This window comes from Patiria miniata, unplaced genomic scaffold, assembly GCF_015706575.1.
Source record: "Patiria miniata isolate m_02_andy unplaced genomic scaffold, ASM1570657v1 HiC_scaffold_3, whole genome shotgun sequence".
Classification (NCBI taxonomy): domain Eukaryota; kingdom Metazoa; phylum Echinodermata; class Asteroidea; order Valvatida; family Asterinidae; genus Patiria; species Patiria miniata.
Window position 1 is genome coordinate 14,977,403 of NW_024037069.1, and position 19,800 is coordinate 14,997,202.

General features: G+C 41.8%; 1 protein-coding gene across 1 annotated transcript; it reads left to right on the forward strand.

Annotated features, from left to right (window-relative positions):
* Positions 1–3,146: 3,146 nt before the first annotated feature.
* On the forward strand, positions 3,147–18,660 carry LOC119737435 (rab GDP dissociation inhibitor alpha-like). Its single transcript, XM_038211790.1, has 9 exons — positions 3,147–3,335; positions 7,919–8,026; positions 10,561–10,666; positions 12,052–12,186; positions 12,893–13,085; positions 13,922–14,053; positions 14,485–14,768; positions 16,754–16,953; positions 17,546–18,660. Exons 1-9 carry the CDS (start codon positions 3,291–3,293, stop codon positions 17,681–17,683), a joined length of 1,341 nt encoding a protein of 446 aa, XP_038067718.1. The 5' UTR covers positions 3,147–3,290; the 3' UTR covers positions 17,684–18,660.
* Positions 18,661–19,800: the final 1,140 nt, after the last annotated feature.

Genomic DNA, 19,800 nt, shown 5'->3' on the forward strand with positions numbered 1-19,800 from the left:
CAGTCAGCCTCACATCAATTCCATGCAAAATGATGGAAGGCATCATCAGGAAAAGTATCCTAAATCACGTTGAAAATCTTGGTCTACTATCAGAAGAACAAAATGATTTCATGAAAGGCCGCTCATGTCTCACCAACCTGTTAGAAACCCTTGAAGATATCACAAGAATGTTGAATGAGGGAGGAGGCGTAGACATGATCTATACCTCGACTACTCGAAGGCATTCGACTCTGTCCTACACAGGAGACTAATGACCAAGCTGAAGTCATATGGAGTGGAAAGGAATATATGGAGTTGGCTTGAAGATTTTCTTGTTCGAAGGATGCAGAAAGTTTCGGTGGGAGACGCCGAGTCTATGGGCCGATGTGAGCAATACAGTGCCCCAAGGCTCAGTCCTAGGTCCGATTTTGTTTGTCCTGTACATAAATGACTTACCCGATAATGTGGATTCAGAAGTTAAGATGTTTGCTGATGACACCAAGTTATAGGTATATAGTCAGCGAAGAGGACAGCAGAATTCTTCAGGAGGACCTTCATGCCTTACAAACCTGGTCCGATACCTGGCTGCTTAGGTTCAATGCGGGGAAGTGCAAAAGGATGCACATGGCCCACTCAAACAATGGAACAGAATTCCACCCGGGAGATGAAGAGATACCACATGATACTGAAGAAAAGGATCTGGGTGTGATTATTACTGAGGACTGCAAAACAAGTAAGCAATGTGCAGCAGCAACAAACAAAGCCGGCCATGACCAAGCTGAGAATAATAAAGAGAACTTTGAAGTACTTTGACAAGAGCTGTTTCACGACGCTGTACAAGACCTATATACGCCCTCAGCTCGAATACTGCATCCAAGCATGGAGACCAAGCCTCAAAAAAGATATCGAGATGATGAAAAAAGTTCAAAGAAGAGCAACCAAGCTAATCCCTTGTCTCAAGTCCAACCCGTACCCAGAAAGGCTAACGGCCGAAGCTAAAGCTGTATATCCTGGAGGAAAGAAGGGTGAGAGGAGACTAACTGAGGTCTTTAAGATCCTAAATGGGCTGGAAGGAATAGAAGCAGGAAAGTTCTTCCAAAGAACTTAAGCCATAACCTGGGCAAATTAAGGGGCCACGCTGACAAATTATCATAACCAGCCTTAAAGAAAGGACTAAACATCAGAAAGAATTTCTTCTCAATCAGGGTCATCAATGAGTGGAACAGTCTCCCCTGCAGTAGCTGTGAAGGCTAGATCAACAAATGTATTCAAGAACAATGATGCATACTGGAACAAACAAAGATATGGGGTCAAAAAGGCTTAAGCCTATTATATTACCCATCAACCTAGGTCATGATAATAAATTACCCAGAATGCCAACACCATTTCCTTCACAAGATTCTGTGAAGCTCATCTGCCCTTCAATTTCAAAATGGCGCCTTCCATCGTTTGTTGTCAAAATAATGTGTGCGCCTGCGCTTTACATTCCACGACAGTGGTTTTTTTTTTCAGGGGGGGCGGGACCTGGGGGAGGGGCAGCGTTTCAAAAGGGGTCACCAATGGCGATTCCGCAACAAATGCGCCCAAAATCTGAATGGGGCCGATGGACCGTCGTCCGATCACAGCAATTTCGAGCCAACAAGGGGGGGGGGGCGTAATTTGGGGTTGGGAGGAGCAAAAACTCAATTAATTCCCGTTGGGGGCGCCCTACAGCAAGGCAGCCGCAAACAGAGGGCTTGTTTTCAGGCCAGAAATCGCAGTCAGAGATTTTTTTTCTCGCAATTTTTTGATGAAATATGAGTCATCCATCCTTCCTCGTGCCGTACAAGTGGTTTGGGGGAAGTTTTCAAAACCTTGCTTCTTTATAGGTTGCAGACCAGTAAATCGGTCCGAAATTGCCTACGCCGGCCAAATCACGATTTGCATGCCCTCAAAATCTTCTGTATTTCAGCATGCTGTGGGCCATGAACTTAAGGGTTTGTAAAAAAATATTTGTGGAAGCCGTGCATAGGACTGTGAGCTTGTAGTTCCGTTCAATTTGGATGAAATTGGGGCCCTTAAAGCGCTCTATTTTGAAATGGAGTGCATCGTTTTTCAAAATGGCGATGGGCTTCAGGACTATTTTCAGGGTTGATCATCTTCGGATGGAAATTTCTCCTAAAAGTCATTGTTGACCCCCAAAAAAATTGAAAAGAAAATTAAAGATGATGAAATAAGCTTTAATTTGATGTGTGTCTCGAACACCTTGGAGAGTTGTGAGTATTTTCCCCGAATTTCTGTTGGGGTCTATGGAAGTTTACTTACTGGTCTGCAACCTTCAGCGCCTGGTTTGCAGGGCGGGGGGTACGAACAAAGTACAATCTTTTGCCACAGCGACCACATGAGGGCGCTGTAAAAAGTACCCTGTAACTACATGACGATGACGTACCATTAAAAATAAATGTTAAATCAACCTTTCGCGTCACTTCAGTTGATTACAATGACGTTAGGTTTAATCAAAACCCAGGATCACCGAGCAAATACAAAATTAAAAGAGAACTCAAAGAATCGGAGCACACAGGGTGGTACCCGCGGGCATGACATGATATTTGATTCCAATTTGTGTACATTAACTGTACAATCCACCCTATGGGCTTAAAACGCGAAAAAAAAAAATCCACAGAGAATGCTGTTATTATTAAATCTTAAGAATATATGTTGTTTCATTACATAAAACTTGCATAGTGGCAAACACTTTGTTTTTGTGCGGTTTTACATTTCCATCTTTTCGATTTAATGAGCATACAGTGTATACAGACTGATCCGCTATTACGTTTCATCTTGAGATGAAAAAAGGGCCAGCTATATAGAAGTCCTTCATCAATCTTCAAAATTTGTGTTACACGTACGTCACTCACTCATATATTTATATTTCCCCGATTTATCACATGTCTTTTAGTGGACTTCGTAAATGTAAAACACCTGCACTCCGTTTTGTTTTTGCTGGTATTGGGAGTATATCCTTCCGCGAAAACAAAAGCAAAGTACTTTTGGTCGACATTTCGACATTCGTGTTTTCTATTTATTTGGTAATGGAACATTGAACAAAAAGGTACTCTATCAGCCATTTCGTTTTATTTTAATGGATTAATTGTTTACAAAAGGGAACTATTTTCTTCTTTAACCATTGAAGGTGGGGGACCGGTAGCAGCCATCTTGGATTTTCCAAGGCAAATCAGGAAGTGGGCAGAGACGGGATTTTCTAATCGAATAAAACTGTTTTGTGCTCCACCCCTTGCTTTAGCCAAAAACGAACGCGATTCTCTGACACAATGGATGAAGAATATGACGCTATCATTTTGGGTACTGGGCTGAAGGTAAGGGTTTTGATTGATTTTCCCTTAGCTTTTAATTTAGTTTTATCCATTTAAAAAACCTTCGGTTGTCATGCATGTGTGCCCGTGCAAGTGCAACGTAGGCGGACCGGCATGACCGGCCCCATATTCCACACGTCACGGTCATTGTATCATTTTATTGGAAATATTTCCATATACGAAGTTCACTCAACACCCTGTGTACAAACCCTGTGAGATTGAACTGAAAAATTCTAAGTGTTTTCTAAGAAAATGCTTGTATTTTCTCACTGCTCAAATTGACTTAGCCCTAGCTGGAGTTACCCAGCCCTGAGTTTTATCATTGGGTTGTCATCTAGGGCTGGAGCGCATTTTTCTCAAAACTTGTAGTATTTGCAAAAAAAATTTGGAAAATGTTCAATTTTGTCCCCGTTACACACTAATTGCAACTGCAACTCACCCCAAACTTGCCTGGAATAACCATTACACAGGTCCTTGAAGTAAAAAACGATCCACGATGAAGATTCAGCCTACAATTGCAGTGAAAACAGGAGGAATAACCGCTAACTTGACAACCTTGCTGGATTGGCCAGGACCGCTATTGGTTTGTGCACAAAAAAAAATGTGTACAATGAATGGCGGTCGATTAACAGGCACAGAGAGCGATCGCTGTCAACTACTCGTTTTTGCCGGCTGCGCTGGCTGTTGGCGCATGACGTCACGCGGAAGCGTAACACCCGATGACTGTTTCATGCACTAGTAATAAGGTTTACCACTCGCATCACAGCTTTGGTACTGGAACCGCAACCAATAGTGCATGAAACAGTCATCGGGTGTTACGCTTCTGCGTGACGTCATGCGCCAACAGCCAGCGCAGCCGGCAAAAACGAGTAGTTGACAGCGATCGCTCTCTGTGCCTGTTAATCGACCGCCATTCATTGTACACAATTTTTTTTGTGCACAAACCAATAGCGGTCCTGGCCAATCCAGCAAGGTTGTCAAGTTAGCGGTTATTCCTCCTGTTTTCACTGCAATTTGTAGGCTGAATCTTCATCGTGGATCGTTTTTTACTTCAAGGACCTGTGTAATGGTTATTCCAGGCAAGTTTGGGGTGAGTTGCAGTTGCAATTAGTGTGTAACGGGGACAAAATTGAACATTTTCCAAATTTTTTTTGCAAATACTACAAGTTTTGAGAAAAATGCGCTCCAGCCCTAATAGACAACCCAATGATAAAACTCAGGGCTGGGTAACTCCAGCTAACTTAGCCCCATAAATGTGGCCTATTTTATACTGGACTGCCTCCGTGAACATAGGCCACACATCCACCTGTACAAAAACGTGTCGACTTTGCCAAATTTTGATTTTCACATTTAGGCTTACTTTGTAGGTTTTTTTTGCTTTAGAAGCATTCTCACCCTCTATATACATGTAGGCTAATCAGAAAGTGCTGCCTTTTTCAGATGTCCATTTTTCGTGAAATTTCCAGATAGGCCTACATTTGCACACATTTGCGTATCAAAATTTCAACATGAAATTTCACAAAAATTAGACATCTGAAAAAGGCAGCACTTTCTGATTAGCCTATATAGAGGGTGAGAATGCTTCTAAAGCAAAAAAACCTACAAAGTAAGCCTAAATGTGAAAATCAAAATTTGGCGAAGTCGACACGTTTTTGTACATGTGGATGTGTGGCCTATGTTTACGGAGGCAGTCCAGTAAATAGGCCACATTTATGGGGCTAAAATTGACTTTGATGACATGAAATTGCTATCTGGGGGCTAGCCCCATAAATGTGGCCAATTTACTGGACTACCTCCGTAAACATAGGGATTTTCCAACATAGGCCACAGGTCCACATGTACAAAAACATGTCGCACTTTGTCAAATTTTGATTTTCACATTTAGGCTTAGTTTGTAAGGTTTTTCTGCTTTAGAAGCATACTTACCCTCTTTATAGGCTAATCAGAAAGTGCTGCCTTTTTCAGATGTCTATTTTTCGTGAAATTTCCAGATTCATTTGCACACATTTGCGTATCAAAATTTCAACGTGAAATTAAAAAAAATTAGACATCTGAAAAAGGAAGCTCTTTCTGATTAGCCTATAAAGAGGGTAAGTATGCTTCTAAAGCAAAAAAACCTACAAACTAAGCCTAAATGTGAAAATCAAAATTTGGCAAAGTGCGACACGTTTTTGTACATGTGGACGTGTGGCCTATGTTTACGGAGGTAGTCCAGTAAATTGGCCACATTTATGGGGCTATCTGGGGGCTTGTTAGTCAATACAGAAGAAAATAAGTGAACTTCACATATGGTAATCTTGCCGGTGAGTATGCTTCTAAAGCAAAAATAACCTAAAAAATGAGTCAAATGTGAAAATCAAAATTTGACAAAGTTCGACATGTTTTTGTAGGCCTACATGGTGGAAGTGTGGCCTTTATTTACGGAGGTAGTCCAGTTAGTCCCATAAATGTGACTGAAATACTTGACTACCTCCGTATATCAGTCACAGAGCCACGTACGGCCTGTGAGCGGAGCTTCCCGTTGCTAGGGGAGCCGAAAATTAATTAAAGATCAAAATTATTTTGTCAGCAGAAAATCAACCCAGCTATAGTATGACTGCTAAATAGCACAAAATCGTTAAATTCTGTACCTTCAGAGGTCTAGTTATCCAAAAATTATGGTAATTTGTCAAAGAATGCAGACGGTTTTGAACAAGCATGGCATCTCTGCTATTTACCAGACTGTGCCCCGGCCACCCTAATAATAGTCAAGAGGCCAATGGGGTCAGGGAACCAGACAAGAGCTTTAATCATCTACTGAGCGTGCGTCAACTTTGGCAAAGCGTACCGCAGCTGTTACCTGTCATTCCAAAATCTTTGAAGCTCTCCGCAGTGAAGCGCGCCCTCTTGTGTGTGCTCTTCATCCGCGGTTGCGTATTGCATCCGGGCACTTCACAGAGCGCCAAAGATTTTGGAATGACAGGCAACAGCCGCGGTGCGCTTTGCCAAAGTTGACGCACGCTCAGTAGATGATTAAAGCTCTTGTCTGGTTCCTTGACCCCTTTGGCCTCTTGACTATTACGCATTCTAAATTGACAAAAAAGGCATAGAACTGTTAACTTTAGACTTAAAAAAAGGATTTTAAAGCCTGGCAGCGACTTTTGAAGCATGGCGGGTGCCGCAGAAGGCATGGCGAGACACTAGGTCTGTTTTACAGGTTGGAAAAATACTGGTTTCACCAACCAATCAGAAACAGGTTTCCATAACAGGTTTTGCACTGTCACCATTAGGCGAAGTAAAAATAAAACCATGTTTTTTGTCCCTGCCCGCTTCCTTTTTGGAGGCTGCCTGGATTTTTTTATAATTTTTTATTTTTGAAAAATGCAGTAAAAAAAACACCGAAAAAGTACACAAATTGGCGGTTAAAGCAAATGCATCTAAACCTGTTCATTGTAGACCAATACAACTCTAAATGACACTGTAAATATGTTAAGTTCTCTTGTCCAACTTGTCTTTGAACAGTGAAAACACCAACGGTTGCAGGAAATTTTAAAATGGTGGCCATCTTGAAAAAAAAATTAAAAATAACAAGCCCCTCTTCCTCCTTTTTTTTTCAAAAACCCGGACGAGAAACATGTTTTTGTTTTTGTTTTGGCCTTATTTGTATTCGTGTGTGCATTTTTGACCTCCGCCAGGAGGTATATGTTTTCATCGGCGTTGGTTTGTCTGTGAATAGGATAACTCAAAAAGTTATTGACGGATTCTCATGAAATTTGTTTTAGGGGGGAGGGTCCTTGGTAAAAGTAGGAACCGATTAGATTTTGGACGTGATCCGGATGTGGGATTTATTTAAAGGATTCTTCACCATTTTGTATACATGTACAAATATGCCATAGACCATGAAATTGGGGCACCCCTCCCCCAAAAAACACAATAATGGAATATCTGCACACAGTGCAAGTGACAGGCCGTGTGTGTTAAAGTCGTTATATTACTAGGGCACTGGTCCCTCTAGAGTTAAGTACAGACCTCGCGGCTAGCTGCAATCCCCTGTTTTACAAGCCTACATTTCAACAGTGACCCTATGGAAATGGCACGATTCTGCTACATAATCATTCTGTATTCAACAAGTGAAAAATACATATTAATACAGAGTTTTTCTGCCCTTTGATTTCAGAACATGATGGAGCATTTTTAAAGTTCCTCATGTTGGATGTACTAACAATATATCAGGAAATTGTTTAGCCTTGGCGGAGGTCAAGTGTGCTCTCCGAGTGCTTTCTAGTTTCATTATTGTTTGCCCTGTAATTTCCGTGAAATATCAAAAACCCTTCCCTCTCTCCACAAAACAATCCATCTCATGATTATGATGTCAAAGGTGCATGTTTCAGGCCTGCAACTTTTCCTCGGATCCGCTGATTTCCTCGTTTTTAACTTCTCATGAATGCCATTAGAAATTGAAAAACACTGTACAAAGTCTTGTGTGGTTTGGAGTTTCCTCGTTTTTTCTAAATTCCCAGTTGTATGCCTGATGTTTATATCACGAGTAATAATGCCTTGGTTTTACTCATGTTTTCTCTTCAATTTTTTTCATTTTTTTTTTTTAGGAATGTGTCATCAGTGGCCTGCTGTCTGTGGCTGGGAAGAAGGTGCTTCACATGGACAGAAACTCCTACTATGGTGGCGATAGTGCATCAATTACACCTCTTTCAGAAGTAAGGAGTTTACAAACCAATATGCCCCGATTTTGTCAAAATCATCGACCTGTGCAAAATTACCAGAGAGCTTTAAACATGTTTGCAGTATGCAGTGGCACGGCTGGGCATAGAGCTTTGTGCACGGACAGTTTGGAAAGAGTTCCATACCTGGACATCACTTGATACCCTGTGCACAAACCCTATGAGTATGAAGACTAAATTACAAGTGTTTTCTCAGTAAATGCTTCAATATTCTCCCTGCTAAATTTGAGGTTTAGGATATTTTCTCACTTTCTGATGGCTGATAGGTCACTGCAGGGATAAATTAGTGATGTCCATATATGGAATTCTTCCTGACAGTTTTTAAAAAAATATATATTGCATTTTGTATTCCAAAGCAATGTGTCAAAGTGAAGCCGATATGCCCGAAACCAAAAACAAACGTACAGTATTTGTACATGTACTCAGTAATGGGCCTTATTCACAAGTTGGCCATTGTTGTCAAGTTCCCAGAATGTATTTCATGAAAACTGTTGAATGGTATGGCGCCAGACTATTTATGCAGGCACAATGCAGCCTTATTTTACTCAGTGGCCCACCCAGGATTTGGCTTGGGGAAGGGGGGACCCCCATTTTTTTTTTTTTTGGAAAAATTTTACCCAAAATTTTTGGCCCAAGAAAAAAATTGGGTTTTTTTGTTTGGGGGGGACCTATTTTGATGTTGGTGGCACCACTTACACCCTATCATACTACTCTAAAATAGGCCACATAGGTATCACCAAGGTCAAATCGTGGGACTAACAAAAACAATTGACAACCTCGGGGGGGGGGGGGGGCCTCAAGCCCCCCAAGGCCCCCCTCCTCCCCCTTGGGTGCGCCACTGATTTTACTGTCTTTTTTTTTTTAAACATTAAACATAAAGGGAATGTTTAATTATAAATTTTCAATTATTCATTGAAGCAGACTGGAATTTTATTATAAATTAACTTGCTTTCATTTCTCTTCGCAAGTTCCAAAATTTAAGATTTTACCTAAGGCCAAAAAAAAATAATAGTTCTGCTTCCGATTACATGCCTTTCCAAAATAGGGTCGGTCGGTCGGAAATTTTTTTTTTTTAGCCAATTTTTTTTATGCAGCTTGAATGGGGTATTCAATTATATGCGAAGTTTTAGCCTGAACTATTTCTATTGCACTACGAAAGCTATACACGAAATGGCAACAAAAAGTGAGTAAAACCTACCTTTAATTATTGTCAATATATTTACGTTCGATAATTTCAAAAAATAACGGAAAATTCAGGCCGTTCGCACCATATGCACAACGCTAGTCAAGACGCGGGGAGCTGGCCAAAACTCCGAGGTGTGTGATGCGTGCATGTGTGGCGACTGGCCCACCATGGGCCGACAGACCTGTTTTTGCCGTCAACAATTTCGGGAAACACGCGGCATGTATCACTCCAAATACGAGTAGTGCGATCTCAAAATGAACTCTTGAACACGGAAAATACATACACAGACAAGCTAGATCAATTCTGTAAATTAACTCCTTTTTTTGGAATTGCCGATAACAATTTTAGGGTCGCAGCCTAAAAATAGGGTCGGTCGGGTAACCGGAAGCAGAACTATTCTTTTTTTTGGCCTAACTTTCAATTAAATATGGCCGACTCGTGAATAAGGCCCATTGTGCATTATTTTCATCTCGCTGTGCATAAACAGTAATCATGGGTGCATGTGGCTGAAATTATTTTTGATCATATCAATAAAATCTGCGCATCTGCAACTATGTTTGACGTACTTTAGTGTTGCACTTAAGAGTACCCATTCTATATAATTTTGATATAAAGGCACTCAGAAAATTGAAATGTCTATGCCTAGGACCTTGCCATAAGTATCATGCACGAGTGATTACGAACTTAACCTTAAGCCTCCTAAATCCTCCAAAATCCTCATGGTGGTTTTGGAGGATTTTGGTGGATTTAGGATGAATAGTGTTTGAGAAACATGAGAATTTTGGAGGATTGAGGCTGAATGGTGTTTTAGCACATGAGGATTTTGGAGGATGAGGATGAATGGTGTTTGAAGAAGAGTAGCATTTTGGAGGATTGAGGATGAATGCATTTTTAGAGGCAGGACTGTCTGACGATTTTGAAGGATTGAGGCGCTGGGTATCCTTCTTTTGAACATGCATGTGAGTGCCAAATGTTGGTGGATTTTGGAGGATTGAGGATAACGGTTCCTAGAAAAAAATTTTTTTCATTGCCAAGATTGGCGGTATTTCGATGAATCGAAGACTGTAGAGACCAAACTAAACCACTTTACATGAGGTGAATGACAATTTTCATTCAAACTATGATATCTCTATCTTGGCATAATTTATTCACGGCTAAGCACAAACAACACACGGGGCAGCTTCTGACCCTGACACTCTGCATCCCACAAAGTCAAATGGCGCAGACACGCCATACAGCCTCAGTCCACCAAAACGTATTGATTTTTTGGAGGATTGCGGAGGGTCATGGTTAATGGGATGTGGGTGATTCCTCTCCTCTACAGATGTTTAAAAGATACGGGAGGGGGGATGAACTCAGCGAAGAAAAAAACTACGGAAAAGACAATAGCTGGAACGTGGACCTCATCCCAAAGCTCATCATGGCAAATGGTAGGTGCATGTGTGTATGTAAGCCATCGTACTGCAGTAGAAGTTCACTACAGTGGAACGCCGCTATAACGAACACCGCAGGATCCACACAAATTGTTCGTAATAATGATCGTTCAGTATAGCGATTTTAAGGTGGCGATGCTCCGGTACTCACTTTTTAATAAATAGTGCTCCCTTCAGAACTTCAGCCTGCATGCCCTGGAACATGTACATGTAGTTACTCAAAGACGACTTTGAACTCATGCCAACAATTGAATTATTTAATAACACAATTTTTTAGCTTTACTGCCTACAGCAATGGGTGGCTTTCCCCTTCTATTCCTTGGGGAAAGAATAGCCACTTGTCAGTTTCTGTTGATATTTTTCAACAACAATATTCAGTACGTTTTGTACACAAAAATTGGGAGCCAAAGAAGATGTTCGGTATAGCCGAATGTTCGGTATAGCGGTGTTCGGTATAGCGACGTTCCACTGTATAACAAACGCAGTGGGGCCACAAAGGATTGTTTCGTATAGCGAGGGGGATGGTCAGTGTAGCTGAAGACTTGGTGTTTGTGGTGCTCGCTATTGTGGTGTTCTGTTTTTAATACGTAATTTATCCCTCTTGTGCACAGGGTGGTCACTAGCGAAACATGATAAATCTCTGCATCTAATCCAAATAATATGTTTACCGAATGGTTAAACTCAGTTCAATTTGAAGTGACATTTTAATTTCCAGACTTTTTTGAAAAATACACCATAACATTACTTCTTATAAGAGAGCGGGGGAAATGAGCCTGTGTCTGTAAAGTGTCGTGCTTCAAATTTCGAAAATTTTGTTTAGATGTGTAATTTCAAAATTTCTCAAAACCTTGTATATACTTTCTAAAAATGTTGGAGAATTTTATTGGCCTGAGCACAATTTCATGCCTCTGCTTAACGTTAGCAGACAAATCCCTGCTTACTTTAGCAAAAAATTATGTGCTTACGGTAAGCGTATTTCACAAGTTAGCGAGGAATTTTGGCGTACATCCCATTACTAAGGATTCTGTGCTTATAGGGTTAGCACAGAGTTTTTCTGCTAGCGCGGTTAGCACCAAATGGTGATCATACCGTGTCATAAGCACGGAATTCTGTGGTTAACAGAGCCGTGAAATTGGGCCCTGAATGTTTAGCAACTGCTGTCACAGACTGAATAGACCTAATGACGTAATGGCTTTGTTTACATATGTGCTTTCCTATGGGAGCGAAGTCGGGACGCCAGCCGAAGTCGGGACCGTCTACCACATAAGAAACTGCACATGTAAACAAAGCCTGACGTCATTAGATCTCGGGCCTATTTAACCCTTCTGATGTTTGATACATTTTTTGCCCCCCCCCCCCCCCTCCCCCTCTCCACCCCACAGGAGAGCTGGTGAGAATGTTGGTACTCTCTGGGGTGACAAGATACCTGGAGTTTAAAACCATTGAAAGCAGTTATGTTTTCTACAACGGCAAAATTTCCAAGCTTCCTGCAACTGACGCGGAGGCACTCAAAACTGGTAAGTATGTCGTGCTTTCAAGTAGTCATACTTTTCCTACTTTTTCTGACTTTCTTTTTTACCTTACTTCAAATTTTTGTCTCGAAATTCCAACTTTTTCCTACTTTTTTTGTAATACAACTCTGAAAAATGAAATCTCATGGGATATTTTTAAATAAGTGTTAGACACTGTCATTTGTAAGTCACACAATGAAGGGCTTGGGTATGCTTCCAAGAGCTTAGTTGAGGATGGAGCACAAGTGTTGTGAGTACAGAACATGCCAAATGAGGCTTATGATGCTGAGGACATGGGTGAGTATCAATGGAGACTACTCCTGAAAGCCTGCAAAAGTCCTACTTTTATCCTGATTTTTTTTTTATTTTTAAAATTTGATCCTACTAGTCTCCTATTTTTTGTTTGCCTCAGTGTGCTTGAAAGCCTGATACTGGTATGTCCCTCGCTTGGTTGAGACTTTTCATGCAAATTTCCCTTGGTTGAGCTTCCAGTGATAATGGACCAAATTTTAAGAAGTCTGTTGTAGCTCAGAACTTTCTTGTTTCGTTATCTCAGAAGACCAAGTTACATGTCTGGAACATTTGCCACATTTTGCCGTAAAAGTATTTCATCCACTGCATCGGGCAAAAATTTGTAAGTCTTATCCTCTCTAAATGTGAAAGACCTGATGACATCTCTTGATTGTTTGTTGGTAATTCCTCCCCTGTGTAGAACTGGTCAGCTTTTTCGCCAAAAAGCGGTTTGGCAACCTCGTCAAGAACATAATGCATTCCACAGAGGATGGGGCTATTGCAGAAAAGGGCTACGTCAAGGGCATGACCACGGAAGATATGATCAAGCTCTTCGATATCTCAAACGTAAAGGATGTCATCGGGCACGCCATTGCGCTGCATCTTGATGACGAGTGAGTCTTGGACATGTAATCCTTCGCAACACTGCACCAGTGCTCTACCATCTGAACTTATCCTTCCCCAGTTTGGGAAGTTCCGAATATGGGCTCCGTGTCTGAAGAAGAATGGACGCTTTAGTTTTTTCCATAAACGGGACACACTGCATGCACGTACTGGTTTGCGTGCCTATGCGCACAATTTATTTTATTCTGAATGCGCACCAAGTCAAAGTGTTTTTGCGTAAGCATAAGGCGTCTTCAACAATGTGTCCGAATGTCTATCCCAGCGGTCCCCCCCAACTCTCCCTTTATTGCCCCTTGAGGGGGTACTTGTGCACGGAGCCCATAAGGCTGGATGGTTCAGTTGGTAGACTGCCAGTGCGGTATTCGGCTGATCATAGTTTTTGAGTCTAACTAAAACTTGAGCCATTTCTCTGTATTAAATAACCCTAACTCCCTTGGCATTTTGGCTAGAATGTAACCTCAATCCTGCAAAGTCCTCCAACTGCCTCCATGTAAAAATTACATACAGCCTCAATCCTGCAAAATCCTCCGTTATTTTTTGGCCCTGCCTCAATCTTTCAAAATCTTCCGGCAACACTGTCAATATGTTGAGGCAGAGCCAGTGACATCTGGGAGCATTTCAAGTATAATCTAGGCGTAAATTTATGCACGGCTGAGCATAAACAACACAATCTCCGGGCCAAGACCTTGACACAGTGCATCCTCCGAAATGAGCAACACACATTTGCCATGTAGCCTCAATCCTGCAAAATCCTCCATTTTGCAAAAAAGGATTTTGGAAAGTTTGGGAAGGTTAAGGTTAAAGAAACAACTTGTCCTTTTTGCAGTTATTTGCAGCAGCCTTGCGAGGAAACAGTGAAGCGACTAAAGCTGTACTTCGATTCCGTGGCAAAATACGGGAAGAGCCCGTACCTGTACCCATTGTATGGCCTGGGGGAACTGCCACAAGGATTTGCCAGGTAAGATTATTGGTGGTTTATTCTGACACCTGTCCTATATAAACCCTGCCCCCTTCAAATATTAATGCGTAGTGAATTTGACATCATAATTAATACGCAGCAAAATTTGCTTGGGTTGGAATGTGCTACAAATCTGACATTACGAATTCATGTAAGTATTCGCTGTCACGCCTGTTATGAACCGAGCTTTCACCACTTCGCGCCAGGAAATGGCCTTCTTTTATTGTTGTCTTCAAGATGACAGCATGCCAGAAGGAAAAGTTTCACACGGATTTTAATGCCATTTCTCTCTTTTAACAAAGCTTTTCAACAACAATTTCATAAGTTAGTATTTGGATAGCTGCAAATGATCTACTCTACCTTTAAGGCAACGTGATGCCGAAGTCATCTTCTGTAATCCTTTTCCCTGTGTCCATTTTGTTTTTGTTTAGGTTGAGTGCCATCTATGGGGGAACCTACATGCTGAACAAGCCCATTGAGGAGGTTGTGATGGAGGACGGCAAGGTGGTGGGTGTCAAGTCGCAGGGGGAGACCGCTCGCACTAAGCTGGTGGTGGGAGACCCCTCTTACTTCCCGGACCTGGTCAAGCAAACTGGCGAGGTGGTGCGGGCCATCTGCATACTAGATCACCCAGTCTGCACAAAGAAGGGCAGTCCTGTAGGCGTATCCACGCAAATCATCTTCCCTTGCAGTCAGGTGGCGGGACGAAAATCAGGTAGGTAGCATCGTTGTGTGACTAATGCCATCACAATGTCGCCCCTACGGCCGTAAGGCTATGGGACAGAAGGAGGGAAGGAAGCATCGTTGTGAGCGCTTGAACAAGAACTTTGACCATGCGTTAAGAGTACCATTGCAAGTAGTGTCTAAGTCCGTAGCCAGTTTAGTGGAACATCGCTATACCAAACACTGCTTTACCAAACATGGTGCTTGGCTCCCGATTTTTGTGTGTAAACGTACCGAACATTATGCAAAGTTTCAAATCTTACTTCAAAAAAAATGACTGAAGACCTTAAGCTGCCCCTCAGGTCGACCTAGCGACGACACAGATCAGTCGGTGACTGACTTTTCAGGATCAAGCTGCGTCTGAGCTACGACCGCCGGGAACATTTTAGTCGCCGATTTTTTTGCGACCTGCGTGTAACTGCGATGAGATTAAGACGATCGGAATTAGTCGGCGCTAGAAAAAATCAACCATCACAAGAGTAGAAACTTTTCTACTTCTACGACGATGTCGTGCGCGCATCAGGATCATCCTTCATTTTGTAGCCAATCAGCACACTACACTGGCGCTCCGCATTCTGCGCAACATCATGCAGTATGCACCACGCGCGCGTCAGTCACCATATAAGGAGATGGTTTACTACTACTCGTGAGAGGATATTCCACATCATAGCTAGAGGGGTGTTGAAAAAAAAATGAAGTAAAATTGTTCAACAAAATCGTTGGAAATGTATAATTTTTGACTTGTGTCGACTTTTTGAGGTATTTGTGAATGGGAATTCAATACATTTACGGCCGTATCAGGGGAATGCGCGCTGATAATGGCTCGAGCCGAACCGGCCAAACATTATTTATTCCCTTAATGTTAAAGAAGTCACATGACTGTCTATGCTGTGGAATGGTGGTGGATCGTCGCGTCTTGGGTGACATGGTTGGGATTATACTGCGTCGGGATGCCGCTTGCTTCAAGAGAATCACATGATTTCTCAGTTTTGTGACCTGAGCATTATTTTTCTGCTTGATGCCGACGGTTCCGTCGTAGCGCAAGCAAATTGCAGGTCAACCTGAGGCCGGCTTTAGAAGTCAATGCTGACACGACGGGGTTTTCCCTGCGTGTAACTGATGGGACCGTGATTAACACTCCACAAAGTCTTCTCTTGGGTCTTCTCGTTTGTTATCCCCCTGGCTTTTAGGCCAATAAAGGGGGATCTTGCGATAGTGTATTCCTTCTGTGTGTCTGTCTGTCCGTGTGTTCCATTTTGGTTAAGTTCACTGTTTAGGCCCAAAAAAAAAGTCTCCGGTTTCTGGTATGGAGCTTGCCCAAAAAGTGATGCGGCGACGCGGCTTTTTTTTTTTTTTTTACCTGACTTTTTTGCTTCAAATGTGTGCTGATGACTGCAAATGGTGTCCGACTAAACTTAGTGCAAATATATGGGAGTCCAGTGAGGCCACATAAAGCTTATTCTCGACCATAACCCAATCTAAAAACACGTTAAAATTGTGCAGCAGCAGTATTCCAGTCAAACCAGTGAGTTTGGCGGTTTTGGGACATCATCTTTCATTTAAAAAAAAACTTTTTCATTTTGCCGACGCGCATGGCTACGGCGACGCGCGCACATACCAGAAACCAGAGACTTTTTTTTTTGGCCTTAGTGCTGTCATATGAAAAGTCAGACTTTACTCTCAACCAAACTTGGTGACAATAATCTTTGGGTAGGGGGACTTCAGATGACTTGAGACATTTAAAGTCAAAGGTTATCTAGGGGTCAATAAGGTCATTGTTGATTTTGGTTAGGTCATCTGAAAAGTGTTCTTACTAAACTGACTGTATAAACACTGCCAGCATGCCAGGGGGGTCGAGCAAGTTTAGACTGGTATTGAATAAACTTACTCTGAGCACAGAGAGTATCTTGGAACTGCTGAATGAACAATATAGGCATGTCCATCCAATGTGTTTTGGACTATGTATTTATTCCACAGATATATATGTCTGCTGCGTGTCCTTTGCTCACAACGTGGCCTCCAAGGGTCACTACGTGGCCATCGCCTCCTGCAAGGTAGAGACTGACGATCCTATCAAAGAGCTGGACATTGCGCTAGAGGTCCTGAAACCTATCAAGGCTCAGTTCAACTCGGTGGACAAAATCTATGAGCCCATCAATGACGGCACAGAAAACAATGTAAGCATTCTGTTTCAGATTTTTTTTTTCTTTTTACCCTGATACACTCAGATTCTACCAAATTCTCCCTGGGGCAGACACATTCCAGAGAACTGGTACTTCAAATCCCTACACACATATTTTGTGTGGTTAAGCTCAGGGTACACGTGCAGATTCGGTCACGCTTCATTGCTCTCCACAGTGCTGTTTTTGTGTGCACTGACTCTCTGTGTGACACAGTTACTTTAACTCCTGAAACTGACCTGAAAGCTTTTAAAGGATTTTACATATTGCTCTGACTATTGAATTTCCCACTAGAAGGGGCAATGTCCGACAGGTGTGCGCCTCAAGAGGCGCACATGTTGTTCGGTCTCTTTTATAACCCTAACGACCCCCATCCAGTCAAGCAGTAACCCCAGGGTTTGTTGTACTGCACTTAACTGATTATGCTTTACATGGGGTCAGGCATACCACTATAATCAGAGTCCAACAGTTTGGGTGTTGAGTTTACCACATGGTGTTGGAATTTGCAAGGTTGAGGAAGGTTCCTAATAAATCGGCCTAAAGGGGTTAGGGTTTAAAGTGACATTTTATCTTCCGACCGTTTCAACAGGTTTTCATCACCACATCGTACGATGCCACTACTCATTTCGAGTCTACCTGCGCCAACATCCACGACGTTTACAAGAGGGTGACGGGTCAACCAATGGACTTCTCCAAAGTCAAAGTGGACTTGGAAGTCGAAAATTAACACCCATGCCATATAGAGACCAACCCATTCCATCGGAGGAGTTCACTGCATGTAGGACATTAATGTTGTAGTAGCCCTGTATATTCCCACTCTCTCCCTCCCCCTCATGATCCGTGTTGCTGGCCAGTTTCTATGTTACAAATCATGTGTGGCTTGCACCCGATTTCATGGAACTCTTGGTAACTTACGATGCATCGCAGCACTGCGACGCGTCGTATCCCTACGATGCAATTCATTTCACAAAAGACCTCGTTAGTGCGAAGCGTCGTAGGTGTATTTATAGTACAACACGGTGACTGTTATATGTATTTATGCAACGTACAGTAAATAGTCGTCTGATATTCAGCAAAGAGTTGTTGGATAAAACAAAATGGCCGACGTACGATGCAGCTTTGTTAAAGGAAAACAAGCCCGCGATGGACTGTATAGCTACTTTCAAATTTAAACTGCAACATTTCATGCCGATTCAAATTTCCTTCAATGCATTTTCCATTTACTACTTCACACTGATTGTCTCGGTACTATAGTCTCGTTTATGTAATGTTTATGGCATAAAACTGGCTAAGAAAAGGACGCTTCTTATTTTGCGATGACCACTAGACACGTCATAACTTGGGACGTGTTTTAAGCCGGTGTAAAGGAACTGACGACGCGTTTAACACATCGTAACTTTTGTGAAATGGATCATACAACGCATTGCAAGTTGCGTCGCAACGCATCTCAACACTTCGTGAAATCGGGTGCAGATATCATAAAGGAAGTTGGAGGCCCCATACAAATGTTGGTGGTGTTTCAAATGGCCTTAAGTATGTATTATCAGTATGCAACAACTGTGAAGATTTTTTAGGAAGATTCTTTTGTTAAGGAAAATAGTAGTCCTTTTTCCCGTTTCTTAAAAAGAATCAAATACTGAGGCAGTTGAGTGTCATTTTGTGTCAAAAAAATGTCAGAAACTGGATAAACTCTTACCTTGGCAATAGAGATGGGGAACTGGAAAGACAAAAGAATTTTATGGGCCTCACTTTGTTTAAAAGGTATTCGATGCTAATCCATTGTAAAATGTGCATGATTTTTTCATAAGATGGAATTTGCGTCGGGGTGATGTAAATCAATAATAGGTTTTTGCCCTTCACCGACGTATAAACACTGTACACTCAGTGTTACCTCCGGGGCTCGAGTCCCACCCGAGTGATTTTTTCCAACTTTCACTGGGGAGGTAACACACTTCAGTATACAGTGTTTATACGTCGGTTAAGGGCAAAAACCTATTATTGATGTGCATGATCTTGTTTTGTGGAATTGCTGAAAGTGGGGCTAAGACAAGCTATTGGTTATCAGGCAACAGCTCCGATAATGGATCACTCACAGTTCACATGTAATAGGACGGATCGCTATAGATATAAACTCACTTCAATCATTCACTGTAGTTAGCAAATTTAAAAAAAAAAAAATTAAGAAAAAAAATCTCTTGATTTTAATACCAAAACAGTGGTGTGGTATATTTAAAAGCATTTTTTTGGTTCTTTTTGTATGACATTGTGCAAAGCGCTTTAACAAATTGATAAAAAATCCTTAATCAGCAAGGATACAAATTGACATTGCTGCAAATTATTATTATATATTTTTTTTCCTACTTAAACGTTGAGGGGATATAAGTGTGATTTGTTACTTTGTTTTGCCAAAGCTCGTGGGTTTTTTTGCCCAATTTTCATGAAGCTCTTCAGTACAGAAATGTGTTAAGCACAGACAATTATTTGCTTAACAAATAAAAACCGGATACCAGCCATAATTATCATGTTACGCATAAGTATTACAGGTGACTGGTTTCCCGACACTATTTTCTTGCTTAGCACTTCCACAGATTGGGCTGTGGTTAGTTTTCCTTAGACAATCCATTAAGCCCTGCCCCCATGATATTTTAACCAATCACATTCATGCATCTTGTCCAACGTTCGCGCACACAAGTCTGACATGCATGTACATGTGTTTCGTACATACATCCCGAGGACAGCCAGACAAAGGGAGAACAACAGATTCTTTGTTGTCAATCGAGCCTTCATCATTTGTTGAAAACAATCCTCGATCGTGAGTGTGCTTATAGAATGCATGTGTATGGT

Coding starts and splice junctions, on each gene's coding strand:
- LOC119737435 (XM_038211790.1), top strand. CDS start 3,291: ATGGATGAAGAATATGACGCTATCATTTTGGGTACTGGGCTGAAG. Junction 8,027..10,560: donor CAATTACACCTCTTTCAGAA/GTAAGGAGTTTA, acceptor TCTCCTCTACAG/ATGTTTAAAAGATACGGGAG. Junction 13,086..13,921: donor GCGCTGCATCTTGATGACGA/GTGAGTCTTGGA, acceptor TCCTTTTTGCAG/TTATTTGCAGCAGCCTTGCG.